The 23,426-nt window shown below is 36.7% G+C and overlaps 3 protein-coding genes and 1 non-coding gene across 9 annotated transcripts; all 4 read left to right on the forward strand.

Moving 5' to 3' along the window:
• Window positions 1-2,890: 2,890 nt before the first annotated feature.
• Window positions 2,891-4,479, forward strand: LOC149013183 (peptidase). Its single transcript, XM_089159548.1, has 2 exons — window positions 2,891-3,253; window positions 3,528-4,479. The coding sequence occupies exons 1-2, from the start codon at window positions 3,003-3,005 to the stop codon at window positions 3,613-3,615; spliced, it is 339 nt and encodes a 112-aa protein (XP_089015674.1). The 5' UTR covers window positions 2,891-3,002; the 3' UTR covers window positions 3,616-4,479.
• A 603-nt stretch (window positions 4,480-5,082) lies between these two features.
• Window positions 5,083-5,154, forward strand: TRNAP-AGG (transfer RNA proline (anticodon AGG)). Its single transcript has one exon. It is a non-coding gene; the product is annotated as a tRNA-Pro (tRNA).
• Window positions 5,155-6,370: 1,216 nt separating this feature from the next.
• On the forward strand, window positions 6,371-14,142 carry LOC149013185 (ubiquitin carboxyl-terminal hydrolase 4-like). 4 transcript variants are annotated; one of them, XR_016173987.1, is made up of 9 exons: window positions 6,371-6,733; window positions 8,748-8,864; window positions 9,562-9,660; window positions 10,796-10,984; window positions 11,342-11,523; window positions 12,343-12,795; window positions 12,910-12,975; window positions 13,177-13,306; window positions 13,416-14,142. XR_016173987.1 is itself a non-coding variant. In XM_089158902.1 (7 exons), exons 1-6 carry the CDS (start codon window positions 6,617-6,619, stop codon window positions 12,749-12,751), a joined length of 1,113 nt encoding a protein of 370 aa, XP_089015028.1. In that variant the 5' UTR covers window positions 6,371-6,616; the 3' UTR covers window positions 12,752-12,795; window positions 12,910-13,168. The 4 variants fall into 4 exon arrangements, 1 of the variants encoding a protein (XP_089015028.1); XR_016173989.1 differs by having other exon boundaries at window positions 13,499-14,142; XR_016173988.1 differs by having other exon boundaries at window positions 13,199-13,306.
• Window positions 14,143-16,931: 2,789 nt separating this feature from the next.
• ERCC1 (nucleotide repair protein) lies at window positions 16,932-23,362 on the forward strand. Of its 3 annotated transcripts, none has more exons than XM_089159079.1 (9): window positions 16,932-17,370; window positions 17,459-17,618; window positions 18,102-18,205; window positions 20,857-20,956; window positions 21,096-21,172; window positions 21,389-21,488; window positions 21,697-21,768; window positions 22,134-22,202; window positions 22,558-23,362. In XM_089159079.1, the coding sequence occupies exons 1-9, from the start codon at window positions 17,114-17,116 to the stop codon at window positions 22,891-22,893; spliced, it is 1,275 nt and encodes a 424-aa protein (XP_089015205.1). In that variant the 5' UTR covers window positions 16,932-17,113; the 3' UTR covers window positions 22,894-23,362. The 3 variants fall into 3 exon arrangements, with proteins under 3 accessions (XP_089015205.1, XP_089015207.1, XP_089015206.1); XM_089159081.1 differs by having other exon boundaries at window positions 20,905-20,956; XM_089159080.1 differs by having other exon boundaries at window positions 17,459-17,603.
• The last annotated feature ends 64 nt before the right edge of the window (window positions 23,363-23,426 follow it).

Below are 23,426 nucleotides of genomic sequence, written 5' to 3' on the forward strand. Positions count from 1 at the left end.
TAACACTTAGACAAACTCAAAGGAATAAACTTTTAAAACAAGTAACAAAAATAATGCAAGTGTGAGGAGTGTCTCTATTACACACCACATGCAAGGAAGGGTTGGGTTTATGTAGACTTACACCACACTTTACACCCCTTGAGATTCTCAAGGCAATGAATTGGGTCATTGAATCACAATGTCTTACCTCCTCACACGGTGGAGAATCAATTCCCTACTAATGGAGAATCAATGGGCTTGTCCCTTCTCCACTAATGAGAATAAACCACATTGACCTAACCTCCCCACTACTTGGAGAATTAACTCTCATATTCACCTATTTTGTATGAATTTAATTTAATTCATTCAATAACCTTAACCCCACTCATGGTAATGACCATGAATGGTCATGAAGTTGAAATGAGAATTGAAGGTCAATAGTTCTTACAAGTAAGCCCACCTCATCACCATGATCAAGACTTTTAAGACCCATAACCAATGTCATGAAGAGCCTCATAACCATGGTTATGAGGTGCCTCATTTACTCATGGGTGTCTCATTATCACCCTTAACTCATGGGTCCCACACACTAACAAAACAACTAAAATAAAAGAAATGCAAAACTAATTTTGAAACTTAATATAGATTTTAATAAAAAAACCTAACAGTATGCTCTTAGATTATCCCTTATACGAAGGTTCTGAAAGTATTGGATCATTTTTTTTTTCTTCTGTATTTTTGGTCTTTTGATTTCATGAAATTACTATATAATAGAACGCTCTTGATTTCTGAAGGTATTGTCTTTTGATTAACCTTTCGTTCTCTCTCTTTCGAAGAACCGAAATCACCAAAGCCAAGTAGAAATGGAGGGTTTCAATAGCAAATTCGCTCGTCGCTATTATGGTGATTGTCCTCGTTGTCTTCTCTCTTGTTGAAGATGCCAAAGCAGCTAAGGCTCCAGCTTCGAGCCCTACTTTAGCTGCTGGAATCAGTTTTGTCTCATCGCCGAATGCCACTGTTTTCCTCTTCTCTTTCATTGCATTCCTGTTTGGATCTCTCTGCCTATGAAAGGTTTCATTATTCCAAGATCTTGCTTGCCTCTATGGTCTGTTGGGTTACATGAGTCTGGAGATTTCAAATATCTAAAGATTTCAAAACCTATGGAGTCATAATTCATAAAATTAACTGTTTGGAATTGTTTGAATCTATGGAATGAAATCTGTGGATTCATCCAAAAAAACTATTTAGTTGACATTATCTAGATTTCACCCCATACCCATAAATCTATGAATGGAGTGGGAAAGTTAGTATCTCACATCAACATCTCGTCTACCAATTTTTTTCACCCTATTGAACCAAATAAGTCATATTTTGAGATTTTATGAAAAATTTATTTTTTCAAACTTTTTCCCAGCCCTTTTTTTCCACTCTACTTTAGATTCAACAAACAAAGAGTGCCTACATGATTGTGCAATATCATGAAAAATGTTTTAGAATTCTGAAGCATCTTGACAAAATTAGAAAGGACTGAAAATGTGATTTTCCTTCGATGTGCCTTGCCAAGTTTCATTCCAGATGGAGTATGAAATAGGAAAATAAGTATCCGTTTGGTAATGTTTATGTTCTCAGAGATCAATTATTATGCAATTTTTTTTTTTAATGTTTTTGTACTAAAAGACCTTTTTTTTGCTTGGAAATAGACCTGTAAATTGATCATATTCAGCTCGGATACACCGCTATCTGAATCCGATTAGCAAAACGGCTATCCAAATCCGAATCTGAATCCGCCAGAAATTTAGAGAAGGCATTCGAATTCGAATCCGGAACTTTATTGGATATTCGATAATAATCCGATCTGATAAATTATCCGATTATTGATTGGTGATTGTCATTTTTTATTTCTGATTTCCAATTTCCGATTACTGATTATCAGTTTCCAAATCCGATTATTAACCCTTTTTCCAGAGAAAAGTTTTAATATTTTATGATTATCCGATTACCGATTACCAATTTTCGAATCCGATTATCATTCATTTTCAGAGAAAAAAATGTTGAATAATTTACTCTATCTAGATAAATTTTTATCCAGATATTATTTGATCTAAAAAACAATTATCCAAATTTCAGATACGAATACCATTAAACGAATACGAATACGAATTCAAAGGCAGATTTCAACTATCCATTTACAAGTCTACTTAGAAATGGGTATTTGATATATGTGTTTTGAAAATATTTTCAGAACACTATTAGAATAAGTTGATGTTTATTAAACTCGTTCTAAAGTTTCAATCGAACCAATTTTATCACTTCCATTTTGTTATTTGATAAAAACATCTTTTTGATATTAAGGTGTTATTTAGGCCATTTTTCTGACTCGGCCGTTCTTAAAGAATAGATGAAAGAAGCATTTTAACAAACGCAGCTAAGCAAAAATATTTTTTAAGAACATTACCAAAGGCACCTGACTATTTGGGTTAACTATATGTTATCTGTTCAGGTGACAAGTTGGTTCACCCACAAAAAAAAAAAAAAAAAAATTCAGGCGATAAGTCGAGAAAAAAGGAGGGAAAAAAAAAAAAAAAGTTGAGAATGATGGATGATTTTAAATGGATTAACAAAATCCTAATTGTTAAGTGTTAACTTCTTCTTCTTTTTTTCTTTTTCTTTTTCTTTCTTTCTTTCTTTATTTTTATTTTTTATTGTTTTTATTTTTAATAATATTGTTAACTGAGGAAATAGGTTGAGCATGTGGGAGCAAGAAGACGACAAAATTAGAAAAAGAAAAAAAAATGACCATTACCTAAATTGTTCTATTTTTGGCCCGATAAGTTGACACGTCATACTTCATATTTCACGCAAGCTTTATTTCCCGCCCCACCCTTCAACTACCATTTTCAATGTTCTCCAGCAGCTGCAACTGCAACTGCAAGTCACTAATGTCATGTCTTTCTCACCTCTCTTAGAGTTCAGCTGCGGTTAGAGACTAGGTTTCAAGGTTTTTTACTTTCCAAGCAGAATCAATGGCAAGCAGTGATGCCATCCTTCGGTCTTCTCTGGTTTTTGTGGGTACTATAGTCTTATTAACCGGCATCTACACTTGTTCGTTCAAGAAGATGATCGTTACTTACGTCTTTGGCCTCTTCGCCATTGCTGGTCTGCTTCTTCCCGATTGGGATTTCTTCGACCGCGATTTCTCTCAGTGGTCTACTGCAGTTACTACCGATGGTAACACCTTCACTACTAATTCTCCCCAGAGCTACTGGTTCTCTAGGTAATCTCTCTCTCTCTCTCTCGGATCTGAGGTTAGGTTTTTTTTGAGATTAGTGTTTTTGAGAAGCTCTAATTTTCATCTGTGACCGTATCCCCTCTGTTTCGACATGTGTGCGCCCTGAAAAGCTCACAAACTGCAGATTGTTTAGCAGCACCGAATCCCTGACTTTGTAACTAAATGGATTGGGTACTTATGAGGAACACTTTGACCGATTAGTTTGATTTGTAAGAAAACTAAGTTTCTTTCTTGAAAATCTTTTGCTTTGTATGTGCAGGTTCAGAATCTATCCCTTGAGACTGATTGTATACACCTGTCTCTATGGTTATGGTCTGTATAAGTGGTGGATGTTTGTATCCAGCTGAGTTGGCTTTCGTTGTCTGTTATTCCCAGAATCTCAGTTGCAATACCAGTTGATCTCCATCTCTCCATCTCTGGTCTTCGGTTGGCTCCTAATTTTGTATCTTCGACGAATAGTGTATGAGGATGATTGTCTATGTATACCCAACAAACTGATTTGGTGCGAAGTTCATGGGAAATTCCTTTTGTGATTTTTTTTTTTTTTGGGTTTTGAACCTAAGGTGAATGCATCTGAACTAAATCACAATTTCTCCATCCTCCTTGCTTGTGATACTTCTTTTCTCGTGGAGTTAGGTAATTTCCATTACGAGGGAAAAATTTTACGTAATTTCTCATATGCTCAGCAACCACCTTTGGTTCTTTCCTTATCTTCCACTTGCGCTCGGTGGATTTTTGTGCAAAATCAACTGAAACTAATTTCAGGTAAGGATTATGATACAGACTAGAGGAAAAAGACAGGGCATTTCAGATCTAGAAGAACGAGCTACCCAGAGAGGAGGGTTTGGATGATTTTTTTTTTCATGCGTTTTTTACTATGCGGTACAGCTTTTATAGCTAAGTAAATTGGTAGAAGCAACTAAAGCTCCAAAACATATACTCCCTCTGACCCATTGACAAACAACTAAAATTCCATTACATTTTCTACTCTTTAAGAAACACTGGTGGGCGAGATACCCTAGAAGTCCATCGCACCACTTCCTCCACTTGCAAGTCATTTTGCACCGGAACATCTCCCTGGGTTGTAACAGATTAAGAAACCAAGTTGCAATCTAAACTCTGAAGAATGTAGAAGACATGATTCATATATTCAATCTCCAAACCCATTAGACTGACTCTCCTGTTCAACAAGCGTGCCCGTCAACTAACCAACTGTGCGAAATTATGAATTGATTGGCCTAAAGAATCATTATGTCCATGTGTGGGTGTGGGTGTGTGTGTGTTTCTTGGTGTTTTTTCTTTCGATCATTGTTTCCCAAGAAGGCCAAGTTGTGAAAAAATTCCAGCAGACATGCAAGATTCCAGAAAATGGGATCAGAGGAGTTGACAAGGACAAGACAATTCTTATAACCGGCTTGAGGATGGTGTGATAGTGTGTCAAAGAAGAAAGCAATATAGTCAAGATTGAGTGGAGAAGGCCAAGTTTTGAGGAATTTTTCACTGAAGCTAGTCGGAAGATATTTGAAACAGGGATAAGAGGAATTGGGAAGGAGAAGGCAATTCTTATAACCAACTTAAGGCTTAATCATGATTGGGTGGATAAAGTGGAACCTTCTCTATCTCAAGACTTGGGAGTTTTTTTTCCCCTTTGAATCGGGGAGAATTGATCCAATTCACGTTCAAATATATATAATTGTGAGTATTACCGAAAAAGAAGATGGTTATGAGAAATTTTATAACTAGAGGCTAAATAGATTGATTTGTGGTTGGGTTTGCTCAACTATTAACAAATAAAATAAAGTTAGTATCAACATGGGCATTTGGTCTAGTGGTATGATTCTTGCTTAGGGTGCAAGAGGTCCCGAGTTCAATTCTCGGAATGCCCCAATTTCTGGTTTACCTCCAAATGGTGTTCTTATAAAATTATTTTTTAATCATTAATTCAATTAATAGGTAAGATTTTGTGTAAAATTATAAAAAAAAAAAACGTTTTTTCTCACTCCACGTATTATTTAAATTTACAATTTTATTTTTAATTTTTAATTTACTAGAACTTTATTTTAACTTTGCTTTCTTTTTTTTTCTTCTTCTTTTTGGTATGAAACTAAAGAGTTTCTTCATTCATAAACTTGAAAGAAACTACAAATATAGCAAAGAAAATAAAGAAATACAAAAGATAAATGCATGAACCACAAAGTTTGATCCGAACCAAGGAATGGAAATTGAACAGATGTCATACATGCAATAGACACGGTCATCCTGGCTAAGGAATGGGTCGAGCCCAAGTCCTTAGAAACGTGGTTATAACAACCACAACAACATTTAAGCTCAAGGAATACGACATACATATCCTCCATTACAATCAACACTTCATAAAGGCGGACATAGACACGCCACAATGAAGGAAATACATGCCACAAAGGCGAAAAAACAGCGACGACGAAGATACACCAACAACGACCAGCAACACAAGACTCTCGCGGTAGCAAAGCTTTCAAGATCTCCGGAGACACATCCACCTCCGGCATAAAATTTTTGGATCTACATTATGCACTACTAGACCTTGCAATAGTAAGAACTATCTGCTATTGCTTTATAGTTCTATTAAAGAAGTTGAATGTATTGACTAGATCATTTTATCTTTTTATTAATCATTCTAGTTAATGAATTTAAGAAGATAGTAATATGAGTGAAACAAAACAGCTTAAGAATTTGCACTAAAAAGATTGAGTCTCATTCCCAATGTTTCATGGATCATCTCCCCTGATTACGTAAAGCAACACAAGTAAAAAATAATCCCCATGACCTATCCTTGTGGGTTTTCTTATAATTTGTGGTCAATAGCCGTCAAAGGTGCTCTTTGTCAGGAGAGACAATCCGGACTTGTGTTTCTTACTGTTTTATCTTTTTCACCTATCCTTGTGGGTCTCCCTGTAATTTGTGGTCAATAGCGGTCAGAGGTGCTTCTCCGTGCCCTTGACCGGTCCGAACTCGTGTTTCTTACCGTCTTACCCAACTGAAAAGCAAGAGAGCCAGGCGCACGGATGCGGAAGGTTGTAATTAACCGTTACTAACGCACAGGCAGGGTCAACAGAAAGCTGTGAAGATTGAAGACGAGAAAAGCCTGATCATATTCCCAATCTATCCCTCCCTATGTACCAATTTGCATCTTCTCTCCCCACTTCCCTCTCGTGTCTGTCTATTCTCCTGAACTAAATCTAAATCCATCAGACTCTCTCCGCAGAGGACCGTAAGAAATTTAATCGAAAAGAAATAGTTAGAATTCAGACTGTTCATGGAGACTGAATTGGAGAACTGAGAGGGACTAGTTTCATAGTTGATGTTCTTATGGGAGCCACCGGTTCCAAGCTCGAGAAAGTTCTTGGTGACCAGTTCCCCGAAGGCGAGAGGTACTTCGGGTTGGAGAATTTCGGCAACACTTGTTACTGTAACAGTGTTTTACAGGTTTGATTATTCATCTTGTATTTGTGTGATTGATAATACCTGAATCGTTTACTGGATTACTTTTTTACGAATGATTTTAGGGTAAATTTTGGGTGTAGTGGATGGTTTCTGTCGTGGAGTTTTTGTTATTTCAAAGTTTGCAATTCAATCGGATTTGTGCTAATTCATTCACCGACAATCACTAAATGGTGGTTTTCATGGTTATTTTTGTATTTGCCTGGGTGTCTCCAAGTGTTGCGATTTAATTGTAATTTCTAAGTTAGAGCTTCGGGATGGTGGGTTATGCTATGAGGGTAACATTTACTTTCGTCATAGTTAGAGGCTGAAAATTTTATAGTTGCGAGTTTTTGTTTCCGGATTCACTCATATGTATTGCATTTAACGAACCATCCCCCAGTGGACTTCCCGTCATCCTATCAATTATTGGCACAGCTCCTGAGCACTGGTGACTGCATTTTCTGTTTTGGTGCTATCTTCATTGTGCTACCAATCGACCATCTTAATATCCTAATTCCATATACAATCAGTTTATGTAGACGTTTTGCTCCACAGAACATTGCTGGCTTGACAACTGTCCTTATAACATGCCAATCATACAATCTGTAATCCAGACATGAGATAATTATTATTGATCTAGAGTAATAACTAATAACTCGGATGTGGCACCAAGTCCCGCTATTGTGCCCCATGCTATATGGGGTTACCGCTAAGACTTTTGTGGAAGTCTATGTAGTTTTAGGATGGTGGGAACTCCGGTGTTTATTAAAGAAGATACTTCTTGTCTCTAAGCTCAAGTCAACTCAGCTAATCGATTTCCCAACTAAATGGGGTTGGCAGACTGGTTTTCTTATGCCACTCAACTCTGTTTAAGGTCATTTTAGTTGTCAAGCTTGGGGGAGATTCAAATAAAGGACTCTAAAAAGACTGAGACTGTTGAAAAAAATTCTCCAGCCAGTTGCTTACTTTGGAGGTGGATTTAACTGACTATCCGCCTAGGATTCAATAAAATAATAAAGCAAGGGGACTGGAGCTAAACTGGATTTAGAGCTGGCTGATAACCTATTCCTCCCCCACTGTTGCATCATTAATGATAAGCTTCCAAAAAAAACTCCTTACCTAACAATTAAATCCTGCGTCATACCTATATTTAGTGGCCTGTTATAACGAAATAGGCCTACCACATCTTTAACCCAATTAAAGGCTTAATTCCACTAAAATAAGCTTATTTATGTGTTTTATCTGCAACAGTATTGATACAATAGATTATCCTTTAGTTCTCATATTCTTTCTTCATTTGTTGCTATTAAGTGACAAAGATATTTTTGTCCATGTTGAGACTTTCTTTGGAATCTTTGTGCTTGTCAAATAATGTTTTATGATTGTGATGCAATATGGGTTTTTGACATCCCAATCATTTATCTTCCACACCCCCCCCCCCCCCACCATAGAAAAAGAAAAAAAACCCTCCTGACCCAGAGAATCCTTGTCCTTTTTTCTAACACTAATGATTGTCCTTGTCCACTGTGTAACTGGAACAAAAACATTTTTCTGGTGATATGACTTGCATGGTGAGAGTTATACATTTGGTGTCGGCCTGTCGCCTTTTTTTTTCTCGTTCTCCACCAATGCCTAGGGTCACATAGTCATCATGAAACTATCCTTTGAATGGTCCTTGCTGTTACTCTCTCCTGTTCCCCCTGCTTCCAGTTTTTCTGTTGAGAAATTTGTAGGGTTGCAATCAAGTGGTAGGAAATTGTAGAAGAACTAGGAACAGTCAAAAGAGGAGCCTATTAATTCAAGGGGTCTTTGTTCAGTCTTTTCATGGTTAGTAATTGGCACCTGAGGCCTGAAGGGGTGTATGATTAGCTGTTTTACGTTAGAAGGATATCTTTTAGTGGTTTCATAATTGTCAACTCACTGTTTTTGTTTATGTCTCTATTCTAGATTGAGTCCATTTCCCTTATACTTCTCATATGCATTTAATTACTTAACCTTTTTTTTTTTTGGTATCCAGGCCCTTTATTTCTGTGTTCCCTTCCGGGAACATTTACTAGATTACTATGCAAATAACAAAAATCAGGGAGATGCAGATGGGAATCTCTTGACATGCTTGGCAGATTTATTTAGTCAGGTTACAGTACTTTCTGGCTCATGCTATTTTTTATTTTCAAAGTGGACATTAACTCCAATTAAACTCTGGTTGAGCAAACAAAGTCTACCAAATGTGGTGATTTTCTATGTAGATGGTACTGAACTTAATTTTATTGTGTCTATATATTTTGGATCAGTCCCTGTTTTATATCCCAAGGCTAAATATGTTAAAAGCATAGACTTACTCCTAAGCAAACAAGCCCAATTTGTTGGTAAATCTGCTTTACTGAGTTTCTGTGGAATACTTCAAAACTCCTTTTTACAAAAGAATGAACCCTTAACCATAAACCTCTCTAATTAACAGTTGAGGAAATTAAGTTATGCCAGAAATGTTGTACCTCTTTTTCCAGTTCTACCAAGAGTATAAGACTGTTGGGTGTATTAAATCAGTTACACTCTTTATCAGACAGGTCTAAAGACAGTTTTGACATGCCAAAGAAAACCTTAATGTTAAATTCTTAGTTTTAAGTGGCATGTTCTGATCTTCTGTTTGGCTTCTTGCTGCATTTTCCGACCCCCATTTTTTCTTTTTAATTTCTTGTTCGTTAACAACTCATGGTTAACAATATAGAAGAAAGTTGCAGCTTGTCTTCATTGTTGTGGTGTTTTATTGTTAGAAAAATACGTGTCTCCAGGCAGGTTCCTTTCTTCAATTTCTTATTCATTTCTAAATGCAGATAAGTTCTCAGAAGAAGAAAACAGGTGTCATAGCTCCAAAGCGTTTTGTACAGAGATTGAAAAAACAGAACGAGCTTTTCCGGGGCTACATGCACCAGGTATATGTTTGATGTGGAAACATGCATGCATTTTGTTTGAAAACCGCATAAGCCACGGTTATTCTGATTCAGTGGTGTAATATCAAATCCTGAAAATTCTGTATCAGGTAGAATCCATCTCATAGAGTACGGTGGTTTTATCTTTATAGTTCACCTGATTCGAATGATTTACTGGAAGACATTATAGCTGGCAGCCTAATATTTAGTTAACAGATGTCAGTGAAGGCTGACATTTTGTTAGCTCCAGTTATGTCCGTATAGAGAAAATATCTGCAAAGCAATGTTGAATGGTTTCAAAATCATAAATGCAAATTGCAGAAGGAGACCTATTGAATTGCTATACCTTAAAATGCATCTTCCATTTATCTTACCCGTCGGATGGTTGAGAATGCTGTAAATGGCCTTGGTGTTGATTTGGTAACGTGGAAGACCAACCTAGCACTAGGATATTTTAGATTTGTAACACATGCCCAAATCGTGGATGGTATTCAGATTGTGATTGTATCCTTATAAAATTGGACCAATCAACTTGTTGTCAGCCTAACATTTGTATGGTTTATTCCTACATCCTCACAGTGGTTTTCTTGATGCATATAAGAAATTCAAGAAATCTGTGACTTACATGGGGTCGGTCGCCTGGATATTTTGAGGTTTAGATTCATATCAGATCAAAGTAATATATTTTGTGGGGAATTATGGCTTTTATAACTTATATATTACGCTTACAGGAGTTGGAGTTTTTCGTGCTTTTTGACCTCCAATGCTCCTCTGGGCCGCCAGTCTAGTTACTTGAAATCCATTCTCACTGCTAGATCTCATTTTATGTGTGTGTTGGATCATCTGTAAGTAATGGGATAGAAAATCGGATCATTAATCCAGAATCAAAGCTACATAATCCCATTCAAATAGACCGTTAGGGCTTCGTTGCGTGAGCAAAGACTTAATGAAGTTCAAAATGATATTGCTTTCTTACTTGGGAGAACAAAAGAGGGGAAGGCCTGAGTTTCTAAAAGTCTTCTATTAGCATACCTATCTGTACCCTTGTGCTTTAATGCACCCCAAAATAGACTTGTTTGAAAAAAAAAACATTTTTATTCAGTTCATACTCTCTGCTGTTTTACTTTCCTTTTTGTAGGATGCCCATGAATTTTTGAACTTCTTGCTAAATGAACTTGTTGACATACTGGAGAAAGAGTCTCAAGCTACGAAAAGTTCTCCAGACACTTCTCCCCTGTCAGGAAAGATTGCAAATGGACCAAAGAATGGTCAAGCCAATGGTGCTCAAAAGGAGCCATTGGTTACGTGGGTTCATAAAAATTTTCAGGTGAACTCTCAAGTCCAACCTTTTCTCGTTCAATTGATCGTTTGCGCTAAGCACTTGTATTTTACATTTAAGACACTGGGTGAAAGGTTGCTGTGGGTTCATAAGTTTAGACTTTGTTGCCGTGAAATTTGATTTACATGTGGCCTGCCTATGCATCAAACTCACTAGTCTATGGCAGCAATTGATAGCAGCTCTTGCTAAGTTGTGAAAGCTCAAAAGCTGTAATGACCTGGATTGAGTAGGCCTTGTTTAATTTCTGGGTAGGCTTGATATACCAAGCCCCCCCCCCCCCCCCCCGCCCACAAAAAAAAAAAATTACTTGAATTAGCGTTGCAGATCTTGTGTATATAAATGCAGGGTATTCTGACCAATGAGACAAGGTGCTTAAGATGTGAGACTGTAACAGCGAGGGATGAGACATTTTTAGACTTGAGCCTTGACATTGAACAGAACAGTTCAATAACAAGCTGTCTCAAGAATTTCAGTTCTACAGAAACGTTGAATGCAGAGGACAAGTTCTTCTGTGACAAATGTTGCAGGTAACTTCAATTGCTTATGTAAATATTAATGTTGTTTTCTTGGATGAGAAAAGGATGGTTTCCTGTTACCTGCCATTTAGCCAAATCTCTAATAACTGAGCCGGAGATGTATCTTCTCAATGGCTAGTCCAGTCTAACCTGGATTAGGAATGAAAGGGCCATTAAGGTCTACCAAGTTACTAAGCTGCTAGGGGTTAAAAGATATTGGTTGGTTTACCTTTTCTAGTATTGACAATCCCGATTTGTACTCATGTTGGTTCATGTGAAGTTGTTTAAGGTCTGATCCTGTTTTTGCTGGTATGATTTGGTTGGCAAGTGCAGGTTCAGAGACATGCGTGAGCTTGTCATCCACTTATTTGCCTAGGGATGGATCACTTTTTTTCTACATGTACAAGCAGGTGTAGAAAGTAGTGTTGCAGGTGACAATGACACTACCTGCTTATTTGCCCGGGTGACGACTCAAATCAACTAATGTTGTTGTCACCTGCAACTTATCTTTTTCTGAATTCTCTTTTATAATATAAAGAGATTGGGTTTCATTGTCCTTTTTTGTCCAATTTATGGGGTACTGCTAATACGGGCTTCAGCTTGTATTCTTGATTTGATTAGTTTTGCCTAGGAAATGCATCAAACCCATGTAATCATAGGTTTCAGCTGTTGTTGAGGACCTTCTAAATGGAGTTAATACAATGCAATTAGAAATAGTAAAATTCATCTGTAAGTATCTGAGATTGGTTTCAGGAGGGAAGAAAGATCGCAGAGTAGTCTGTGTTGGTTTTTCTATTTAAGACACCAAATATGATGTCTTTTCTGTTACAGTTTGCAGGAAGCCCAGAAGAGGATGAAGATAAAAAAGCCACCACATATCCTGGTTATTCATCTGAAGCGCTTCAAGTACATTGAGCAGCTTGGCCGGTACAAAAAGCTATGTTACCGGGTAGTGTTCCCATTGGAACTGAAGCTGAGCAACACAGTGGAAGATGCAGACCTTGAGTATTCCCTCTTTGCGGTTGTTGTCCATGTTGGTAGTGGGCCCAACCATGGACATTATGTTAGCCTTGTGAAGAGTCATGACCACTGGCTGTTCTTTGACGATGAGAATGTGGAGATAATAGATGAATCTGCTGTACAGACATTTTTTGGATCTGCACAGGAATACTCTAGTAACACAGACCATGGATACATCCTGTTCTATGAGAGCCTTGCCAACAATACAAGCCAGAATTAGGTAGGAGTTCGAAGTATAGCGAGATTTTTCGGTTTTGGAAGATGGTGAGTATTTCCATCCTTCATTATTTCCTTTTTCTTTCTCACCGTCACCCATTGAGCTGTCAAATATCATTGGGATTAGATGTCAAGCTATACTGAGGTGGTCCTCCTGTGCAGTGGATGGTGGTGGTAGAGCCTCGACCGTTGGTTGTTTTCATGAATAAGACAAGAGGAATGTAAATGGTGAGTTTTAGAGACATTTTTATTTTTTGTATTGCACGTTTCTAACTATAAACAGTGTATGCAAGGGCTATACAAACCAAAGCATTATTATAAAATAGTGATCTGTACTGGTTAAACCAGATGAAATTACTTGGTACTTTTGAAACAGATCTTGGAGGATTATATTGTATTGTTTATTTGTTTATTTTGCAACAATTACAGGTAGAGTTGCCAATTTATGCAGATTTGAGTCGGATTTTTATTTGCAACAGTCCTGCTTCCTTCAGTTAAAGGTCGAGATTGCACCACATGTATAAGAAAGCTTGCAACGGTGTTAAATCAAATAATTAAGGTATAAATGTAAACAAACTTTTGCTTTTTGCATTTAAAGGGTTTTTTATTTAAGTAAAAATGTTAATTATTTTGTAAATTTGTAAAAACAAATTCTTAAATCTCAACAGGAGATGATGTATCGATCACAGTCTTGTTATTAGAGTCTCACCACCTATTCGTGATCATAGCCTGCTTATGGTGACATCTTCAGGAGATGGACTACTAGTAGCAGCCATGAATGGAACTGGAAAGCTACCTGCTTATGGTGACTGCTTCAGGAGATGGAGTACTAGTAGTAGCCATGAATGGAACTGGAAAGCTACGCACTTTCACATACCATTACCATTTGGTTTTGATCTAGAAAACTTGATGCTTCACAGCATGAGAAAACTCGTTAACAACAAGATTGTTAACAACAAGATTGTTAACAACACTACCTTCTGAAAGCTCAGCATATCTTCAAATGTAAACTTTTCACGAATTTGAAGGCTTGCAGTTCTTTCTGACTGTTCACGAAATTTATAACATTAAAGGGTCAGGCAATCAAATTAGTCAAGACTCCATCAATCATACAGAAAACACTTTATATCGGCCAGATCATCCTTTCAATGGCTATAAGTCTCTTCATACCACAAACAACAATGCCAGAAGAAGGTTTTACCAGAAGGCAGATTCATATCCATAACGCTCTATTCAAACTTCATATGTAGATCTCCTAGGCTAGAATAAAAGTAACATGTAAGTAGCTAGTTTGTTTGTTACCTGGAATTTATTAACCAATGTATAGCTCCAACTAAATCTGTTCGAATAGCTATTGACAAGGTTACTGGGAAACTGCAAGAAACAACAAACGAGGATCAAGGATCAACGACCACCCACCAATGTCAAACTGTTCATTTACACAGAACAGCACTCAAATCCTTTATGCGTTAAAACTAGTAGTAGCAAACACTTGCAGGTCCATTTGGTTACTTGAATTTAGAGATTTCAAATTTTTGGATTCATAAATGAGAGATTTATATCCTTTTGGTTGTAGTGAATCCTTGGATTCATGAAATTCAACAATAATTATCTCATTTGTTTGATGACGTTTTCTTGATCCTAATAGTCATTTTCTCACCAATTAAAGCTCCTGAAGTTCAGTGAAGTCCCAATGTAAAGAAAATTCAAGGAACAAGTGATTCAATTTCAGTTTCGACAAGAATGTTGGGTCTCAACCAGGTATGCTCATTCCGTCATAGACCACATTGCAGTTGTCATCACTTAGATTCTAGATTGGATTGACTTTGTTACATGAAGTTAGGCTATCTCATGACCAACGAGACCAACTTAAGTGCTGATTTAATGGCAATGAAAAACCCTAGAAGAGAAGTAATTGACAAAAATGAGATTTTCTTTGTTTTAATTGTTATGTTGAAAATGATTATAAGTAAATGACATGAGCAACTATTCGCGATACAAATTTTTACTTCTTTGCTTCCTATTCTAGTTTTCGACAAGAAAATTGATTTTTAGTTACACACTCTAGAAAATAGCTGAAGTAAAGATTTTGATGTCCAAGGAAATAATCAAAATTTTCCGTGATAGAGTTCTCATTCAATTGATATCTGTCAATCAATTTAAAAGGGCAAATGATTCGACTCTCAAATTTCTTTGAAGGTTTTAAGTATCATTCCCTTGTCATGGTCTCATGAGCACTCGTGTGTATCTATATATATATATATATATATATATATATATATATATATATATATATATATATATATATATTCAATTATTTTATTATTAAATTTTTTTTTTTTTGGTACGATAGTAGGACTCTAGTTTTTTAGAAGCTAGAGAAGAGTATAATTAGTTTTAAGGGTCTTGAAGGAATAATGAAACATTACATACAAAATTGGGAACATTAGATTGTGCTAAATCCTAATGTCTTTGGATAAAAATAACAAAGTCATTTTTGTTTTTTTGGAGATACAAGTCAATGTTTTGGGATCTATGGATTCAAATAACAAAATAGCTTTTCAAAATGAATTGACAAATTTCATTCACAGAATCAAACTAACTAAACAAAATTTCAAGATGAATTTGGAGATTTCATTCCACAAATTCAGGCAACCACACTGTTTTAGAACCATCACTGTTATATTCATCACCACTAGAGAAGGCAATAGAGTTGTGTAGAGGGGTTCCAATACCATTGCTATTCCCAGGGAAGATCCACTCACTCTGACACTTTGGGAGGTAACAAAGTGTATCAACAGTCATTGGGGTCAAAGACTTGAAAAAGAACCACCAGATCACATTCTTATCATTTGGTAATAGTGGAAGGAGAAGACGAGTAGTCTTAAATAAGAAATAACAGACTACCCAAGTCACCAAAGGTCATAATAGAAACAACTTGTACATAGTTTGTCACACTTTCTATGGGCATACTTTGTAAGGGATCTAAAAAAATTTTAAAAAAACTAAAAGTGAAACTATCTGTAGGTCTCATGTGGATCTCACTAAGATTTTTAAATTTTTATTTGCAGCAATGACTGCAACCAATTGCGAGCTATTAGGATCTCGTTGTGGGCACAAGAAGAAAAGAACCGACAATGGTAAGTAAAAACATGTGTACCTACGTAAATATTAGTTTATTTTTTTGTTTTTTTTTTTTGTTGCCAACCCCGGTTCCAAGGCTTTGCCCTGACTAATCCGGTGATCGACCCGGGTCGCACACCTAGCTATGGTGGGTGAGTCTCCCAGCGGGGATTTTTTGCATCCACAAGATTTTGATATCGGAACTTTGCTTAAGCGGACCAAGTTGCTTACCACTTGGACCAACCCCATTGGTATTTTTTATTTTTATATTCAAAGTTTAGCATTTTCTAAATTTACAAGATGGAGTCTCTAATTCAATTGTTTGTGGATGTTTATAGGAAAAATCATATGATTAGTTATTTTTAGGTTTCCTTTTACAAAAGTATTTTTTTTTTTTTTTTGTAATCTGAGGTTCATCCAAGCTAGCTTGTGCGTACCTTGATTACATCCTCATAGGGAGCTTTGTCGTCCATAAGGATCAAACCCTTGACTTCTCTACTAATAAATATGAAACTTACCATTCTACCAACCATGTATTAACTAGTAAAAACTAGCTTTGGATTGATAAAACTAATCAGGACTGTGATTTTTCATCCCTTTGAACATTTTATCCGTAAAATATCCATAATGACATATTAAGCAACCATCATTTTCTTCTTGCAACTACAATTGCTATCTTTTTTTCTTTTTTAATTTAACTGTTTTTATAGAAGATTTTTTTCGTTGCTTCAAGGTTGCCACACATATAGTATAATTAGTTCTAGGGATAAAATGTCCAAAGGATGAGAAATTACTATTTTGAGTAGTTTTGTAGACCTAAAGTCGTTTACTAATTTTGTTAACACATTGTGTGAATACTAAAACATAAAAGTAGTTAATCATGTGATTTTCATTTGATTGTCGTTTTTGATAAAATTATGAAAAAAATTTAATGATTAACTACTTTCATGTTTTCCATTACAAAAATAGTCTTTAATATTAATAATCAAAAGTAACTAAAACTTACTTTGGTTTACAAAACTAACCAAAGCACCAAATTTGACTTTTGAGACCGAAGAGCCTGAGATTTGCAAATTCCTAGTCATTTAAAAAATAGAATCACTCAAATCGCTGAAATTTTCAATAGATGAACTGAGAGTAAACGAAGATTCAGAAGCGAAAAAAAGAAAAGAATCACTGAAATCGCTGAGATTTTCTATAGATGAAGTAAAGAAAACGAAGATTCAGAGGAGAAGAAGAGAAAATGGAGGACGAAAAGGAGTTGCAGCGGAAACAAACAATAGAGGAGGAGAAGAGAAATAATAATAAGAGCTCTTTTGTTATAAGGATCCCTTCACACGAGGAGGTCTTCGAGAACTCTCAGTCAAAACCTAATCCTTCCGTTTTTCGCCCTTCTTCCTCTTTCTCTGAAGCCTTTTCTTTCTTAAAGAAAACCGAATTCTACACAGCTCCTCCTCAACCCTCACAGCCATCGTTGAGGCCTGAGAACGGCAATTCGAGGTTAGATTCTGGACAGATTACCATCAAATTAGATTCTTGGGTTTCTGTTTGAAACTGACATTTTCTGTGATTTTTTGTCCCCCTGTAGCCAAACTCAAATTGCACAAGTAGAGGCTTCTTCGTCTTCATCTCCTGCTGCGGCGGTTGTTGTTGGTAGTCATGGCGGCATTTCTGCTTCTGCTCCCTCTTCTTCTTCACCACATGTTTCTGTTCAGAATCGCAATGCTATTCTTGTAAGCCATCGGCAGGTTAGCATGCTCTCTGGTTTTATCTGCTACTGATTGGCGTCCATTTTGGTTGAGTTAAATTTGGAGGATTTTATTTTGTTTCTGTTACGAATATCAAAGAGTTGGGAGCTCGGGCAGAGATTGGCACTGTAGGAGAAGCCCACCAACTGTGTCTGCGGTGTAATATGGATTGTAGCTGTTACTAATTCTCTATATATGTACTAGGATCCCTAGTAGGTTGCAAGAAAAATAGAAGTAAGTTCTTCTATAAATTGGAAAACTTGGCAATTATTTAAGATATAAATTCTGAAGCTGTTAAAGATTGGATTTTCAGTGCCTCCTCCTTGTAAGGCTTAATGTCGGAATTTGAAGTTGCTGATAAGTGTTTATGTTTTTCACTTTTGCGTCCTTGAAGGCAGTACACATTTTGATGGATTTGTACTTCTTTTTCCATATTTTACTTCATAATTTGACATTCCTGTTTTATGGGTAACTTTTGCTCAGAAAGGAAACCCCTTATTGAAACATATCCGAAATGTGAGATGGATGTTTGCAGACATTATTTGTGATTATTTGCTCGGCCAGAACTCATGTGCTCTGTATTTGAGGTAAGCTTAGAAACTATTTTCATTTCCCTGCCATTCATTTTCAATTGAATGCAATTAATGACCATGTTTTGACAATCCCAAGAAAATAATATGGTTTGCTTGGCTACTGCATGTGTTAAAGTTAAATGAAGAATTCAATGAGTTATGCATATGCTCATTTAGGGCAATTGCCTGTTAAGCTGAACTGAATCTACCGGTCAAATGTTACATGTTGCCTCTGTGTTGATAACATGCTGAAACACTTAACTTGATTTTCCATTTGTCCTAACTCTAAAATGTGTTGAGTGAAAATTGAGGAGCTTAAATCTGTCATGGGTATTGAGCTGTTGGTGGTGCAGATCTTCTAGAACCAAGGCTCTGTGCTCTGTGCTCCATATCATATTCGGATTGGCTATGGGGGTTCATATGTCCATCCAAAAGTGTTTAAGTACAATATTGATTCTACTGCTTTATCATTTGTCAAGCCACATGAAATGTGTTTCTGTGGCAAAAATGGAAGACAGCCCCATTTTGTCAGGTCAATGCTCAGTTGTTGTTTTAGCAGTGTATTAGGTCATAGATTATTTCTAATTAGGGGTAGCTTCCACCAAAGCATGCAATTACACAGATATTGGATTTAGACCCTTGTAATTGTCCCTTTGCTCCTGGGATCTGCCAGGGTGTATCACTGCTCATCTTCCTGTAATTAACTACTTGTTAAAATGAAATGGCAGTTGAAACTGATATGTAGGTGAATTTGCTCTTACACTGATATCAACTTATCACTTATTTTTATGGACCTGAAGGAGGAAAAAGTTGCATGACAGAATGGTAATTAGTTTGGTAAGGAAGAGCACTCCCGTAATACGAAAAGGCTGGATCAATTTAATGAAGGATGATAAATATCAGCTCTTTGGTCTTTATATGAAAAGCACCTTCACCAACCTCACAACTAAAGGAAATAAAAGTGAGACTCAGGATTCCTATTGAGAGATATGTCAATGACCTATGAATGGTCTGGAGTTTGGACGGATGTTGCCAATCCATTGGTTCTGAAATCAAATGAAGGGTCAATCAAGAATGCTACTTGAAATCTAGTTAAATATCTTTGAAATACCTTCTATCATTAGAGTGCCCAGACCTGATTGCATGGTCAGTACTCATAGAATAGGATGACTTGGGGGATGGGAACCCAAGGGTTTGAGTTGCGCTTGGGAGATGCTTAGACACCCAGAATATCAAGGAGAAAGAAGAAGAAAAAGTGAGAGATTGCAGGAGCAGCCATTAGGGTATGGTACCAGGAATTTTTTTTTTTTTTGGGGGGGGGGGGGGTGAGTTGTAGAAAACAGAAAGAAGCAGGGGGAAACAGGAGAAGGGAGAGAAGAATAAAAATACCTGGGAGGGAAGGGAACTGAAAACAGTAAAGATGAGCAGTAAAGGGAATAAACCATGCAAACTCCTAACAGCCCATAGCAAAGGACAGCAAATGACCAGTAAATTTGTTTACTTTATTTTCATTCAAAGCTGAACCTCATTGTAATTACATGATGTATATCAATAAGAAAATGACTTCTATGCATCTACAACAGAATAAGAAATTCTTGAAGCAGGAAACTGCAAAAGAGTTACCTTCTTATGTACCCAACTTCTTGTCAAAATAAACAAAAAGATAAATACATAAATTATATGTTATTCCCCCCAGGGTAGGAAAAATAGGCGAAATCTCGCCGAATTCGGTAGGTACCGAAATAAAAACAGAATGAAATGAGATTTACTAGAAATCACCAATTTATTGATTTCTCGTGATATTTTGACAATTTCTCGCAATATTTTTGCGCATGTTTCTGCTCAAATTTTCTTTGTTTTCTAGAGCTTTTCTCTCATATTTTTTGCATTCTTGCTCTATTTTTCTTCGATCTTTAATTGTGTAACATTGATACAGCGTGCGCGAAGAACAAAGAATTCTAGGAACTCTAATAAACTGAAAATTGTTATTCAAAAGTGGGAATCTCCTTACAAGATAACAATGACGTGTATATATAGCTAAGAAACCCTAAAATATTAGGAAAATAAAATAGAGCTAAAATGACTCAAAAATAGAAACTCAAATTTAACTAGGAAACTAAAAGTGGCCCGAAAACCCACTAAACGATGGAATTTGGCAGTCAAAACGACACCTACTTGTAAATCCGTTTGTTTTGATATGTTGTGGGTCCCGTAACTCATCCCGGATCAAAAGTATGGCCGTTTGAATATTTACCATAAAACCAGGCGGTGCCGATCAAGAACATCAATTTCGGGGATGTTTTAGGTCAAAATAGCACTCCTTGTGTGTTTATTGGCATCAAATTAGGCTAGACACAAATTTTAGGCTCAAAATGACCTAAAATACCCCCGAACTGGGGGGTGAATTCCTACTGAAACCTGGCGAAATATTGGCCGAAACAGCAAATTTCGCCGAGATTTCTCACCTTGAGTCCCCCCACATGACAATAAATTTTAATAAACCGACCAACCATTCGTGGAACAAGAAGGGCTGGGCTGGGTTTGTCCTGGTGTAGGCTTCCATGGTGGGTCATTCTGGTCCATAAACATCAGTGTCACTGCATCAAGAAGAGCATTTAGTAGGTTACGATTTATGTAATATCTGTGTTTAATTACCATTTTTGCAGTCTTCGGTATCATCTGCTTCATCCAGATTATCTCTATTATCGAATTAGGGAGCTGCAGAAGGACTTCAAGCTCCGTGTGGTTCTGTGTCATGTCGATTTGGTATGCAGCCCTGCTTTTCTATGAAGTTTTTATTCCTTTTTAGATCAGTTTTATTTTCATGTTTAGTTTGCATAGAATGAATATCATCTACAACCCCATGACAATTATATGACGTTTTCACTTCTATTCTTTATTTCAGGAGGACGTTGTTAAGCCTCTCCTTGAAGTTACAAGGACAGCTCTACTTCATGATTGCACGCTTCTATGTGGATGGAGGTACCAAGCAAATTTCCATTTCTTGTATGGTGACCCATTGATGCTCAAAGATGCTAAATTCTGTAATTGTTCAGATGAGATATTAGGCAGTGTTTTTGTCTTATTACTTCTATGCAGAATTTGCATCATGTATGATGGTGTAAGTCTCGTTGATTTAAGCATTAGAAACAACTTTAGTTTCTGTGTTGATAGAATTTTTTTTCTGGTCCTTTGTAGTTTGGAGGAATGTGGTAGATATTTGGAGACAATAAAAGTTTATGAAAACAAGCCTGCAGACATTATCCAAGGGCAAACAGATACAGACTATTCATCACGGGTATCTATCTTCGTTTATGTTCATGTGGTGATATGACATTGTCTGTTTACTGTTATGTTGGTGATGTTTTGTTACTTCTGTAATGAATTTCTTATGACATGAAATATCTTGCATAAACTATGCTCTCTATCACAGTTCGGGACCACTATAGCTAGAGCTTCTAGATTCTACTGAGACTGATATTTTTTCCCTCGTTCTTTGGTGGTAGTTGCATCATGCCCTTACAGCGGTTCGACGTGTAAACAAGACTGACGTTGTTACTCTTGGTTCTACTTTTGGGGTAAGGATACTCCTTTGCAGTTAAGTGTTCATAATTGCTGACTTTATGTACATATCAGATATTTATGAGAGGCACTACGTTGATCATTTAACTTCACGTCTAGTAGAGAGACCAATTATTTCATAAAGATGATTCAGTGATACACTAATTATTTCCTTTTTGATGTTGATTCCTGGCTTCTCGCCTCTGTGTTTACTTGTTTTGCTTCTAACAGAATTTTGTAACATTGAAAGGAGAACTCTTAGTGATAGTTTTATCTTTGCTAGTGTTTGTATTTGTTGATGTCACATTAATAATAGTTTCTTCTTTTTTCTTCTTTGTATTTCAGCTTCATTTTAACACTGGGTTAATGTGTTTCTTTGCAGTCTCTTTCCCGTATCATGGATGCATCCATGGAAGACCTTGCTCGATGCCCTGGCATTGGTGAGCACAAGGTAGATTTTCCTTCAAGCCTTTCCAACCTCCCCCCTTTCTCTTCTCAGGGTTTAAATGTTCTAGACCCATAGTTGATAAGAGCAAATATCTAGAGAGTGGTGATCAAAATGGATGGCTATTAGTTAATTAGAACACAGATATGCTCTCAGTCCATTTTGCTCCCCTCCATGTGTGTCACAGTTTGCCAATTGAAACTTGTATTAATTTTAATTTTTCAACTTCTATTTCCTATTTTTGGTTTTAAAGACTGATGTGCTTCATTTTTTGTACATGGTAGTATGGCATGGTGAAATTTATTCATGAACTAGATACCTCTTATTGAAATTGACTGATCTTTTTGCCAAAAAATTTCAGGTAAGACGATTGTACGAAACATTCCACGAACCCTTCAAGCGTTCAGCATACAGCCGACCCACTGTTGTTACTGAAGATCTTGGCCAGGAGGATGCTGCTTGTCGATCAATAGACTGCGATGTGGAAACTAAGGAGGAAGAAAGTGCTACAACAAACCAGAAGACAAAAGACCCCGACTTGACCATTAAATCAGCACTTAGTGCTGCTTTTGCCAAGTACTCAAACAAAATTTGTAAAAAGAAAGATGCAATGGCAGATCAGAATGATGATGACTTTATTGGTCCATCAAAACCGAAATCTCGAAAAAGGAAATCCAATGATAAGATGGATAGCTGAGGTAACTTGTTCCAGATAGCAAAAAGAAGTGGACAGAAAGACACACTGCAATGTGGAGGGTTCAGGACGTGAGAAATTGCAGGATTTTCTTCGGTGATCATGGGAGCAAAAATCTACCAAGCAATAAGAAAGAATCACCATACCAGTGTGAATGCTAGTCAGAGAGAGGATAATTGGAGCCTTTCCTACCGTTGATTCGCTTCAGGATGTTCTATCTAGGCGAGCTCCTGTTGATGCTGGCAGTGTCCTCGACTGTAAGTTAAAGAGTGTTCTAAGCTAACCCTGCTGTAGGCAAAATGCACACGTGAAACAACAATTTGGTTGTTTCACCTGCATGTTGGTGACATGTAACTGAGGCTGGACTAATAACTGTCCGACCTAAATCAGAATTTGTCCATTGTCAAATAAACGCTACTCGGTTGTAGGAAAATTTTATGGAAATCAAGGTTTTCCATTGCCAAATAGAGGCTACTCAGTTGGAAGAAAATTTTATTGTGCAGTGTTGGGTGGTGGGTTTTTTTTTTTCGTTGTGT

This window comes from Hakea prostrata, chromosome 6, assembly GCF_041222555.1.
Source record: "Hakea prostrata isolate BN-2017 chromosome 6, UWA_Hpros_2, whole genome shotgun sequence".
NCBI lineage: Eukaryota > Viridiplantae > Streptophyta > Magnoliopsida > Proteales > Proteaceae > Hakea > Hakea prostrata.

Coding starts and splice junctions, on each gene's coding strand:
- LOC149013183 (XM_089159548.1), top strand. CDS start 3,003: ATGGCAAGCAGTGATGCCATCCTTCGGTCTTCTCTGGTTTTTGTGGGT. Junction 3,254..3,527: donor CAGAGCTACTGGTTCTCTAG/GTAATCTCTCTC, acceptor TTGTATGTGCAG/GTTCAGAATCTATCCCTTGA.
- LOC149013185 (XM_089158902.1), top strand. CDS start 6,617: ATGGGAGCCACCGGTTCCAAGCTCGAGAAAGTTCTTGGTGACCAGTTC. Junction 8,865..9,561: donor TGGCAGATTTATTTAGTCAG/GTTACAGTACTT, acceptor TTCTAAATGCAG/ATAAGTTCTCAGAAGAAGAA. Junction 9,661..10,795: donor TCCGGGGCTACATGCACCAG/GTATATGTTTGA, acceptor TCCTTTTTGTAG/GATGCCCATGAATTTTTGAA.
- ERCC1 (XM_089159079.1), top strand. CDS start 17,114: ATGGAGGACGAAAAGGAGTTGCAGCGGAAACAAACAATAGAGGAGGAG. Junction 17,371..17,458: donor CCTGAGAACGGCAATTCGAG/GTTAGATTCTGG, acceptor GTCCCCCTGTAG/CCAAACTCAAATTGCACAAG. Junction 17,619..18,101: donor TTCTTGTAAGCCATCGGCAG/GTTAGCATGCTC, acceptor ACTTTTGCTCAG/AAAGGAAACCCCTTATTGAA.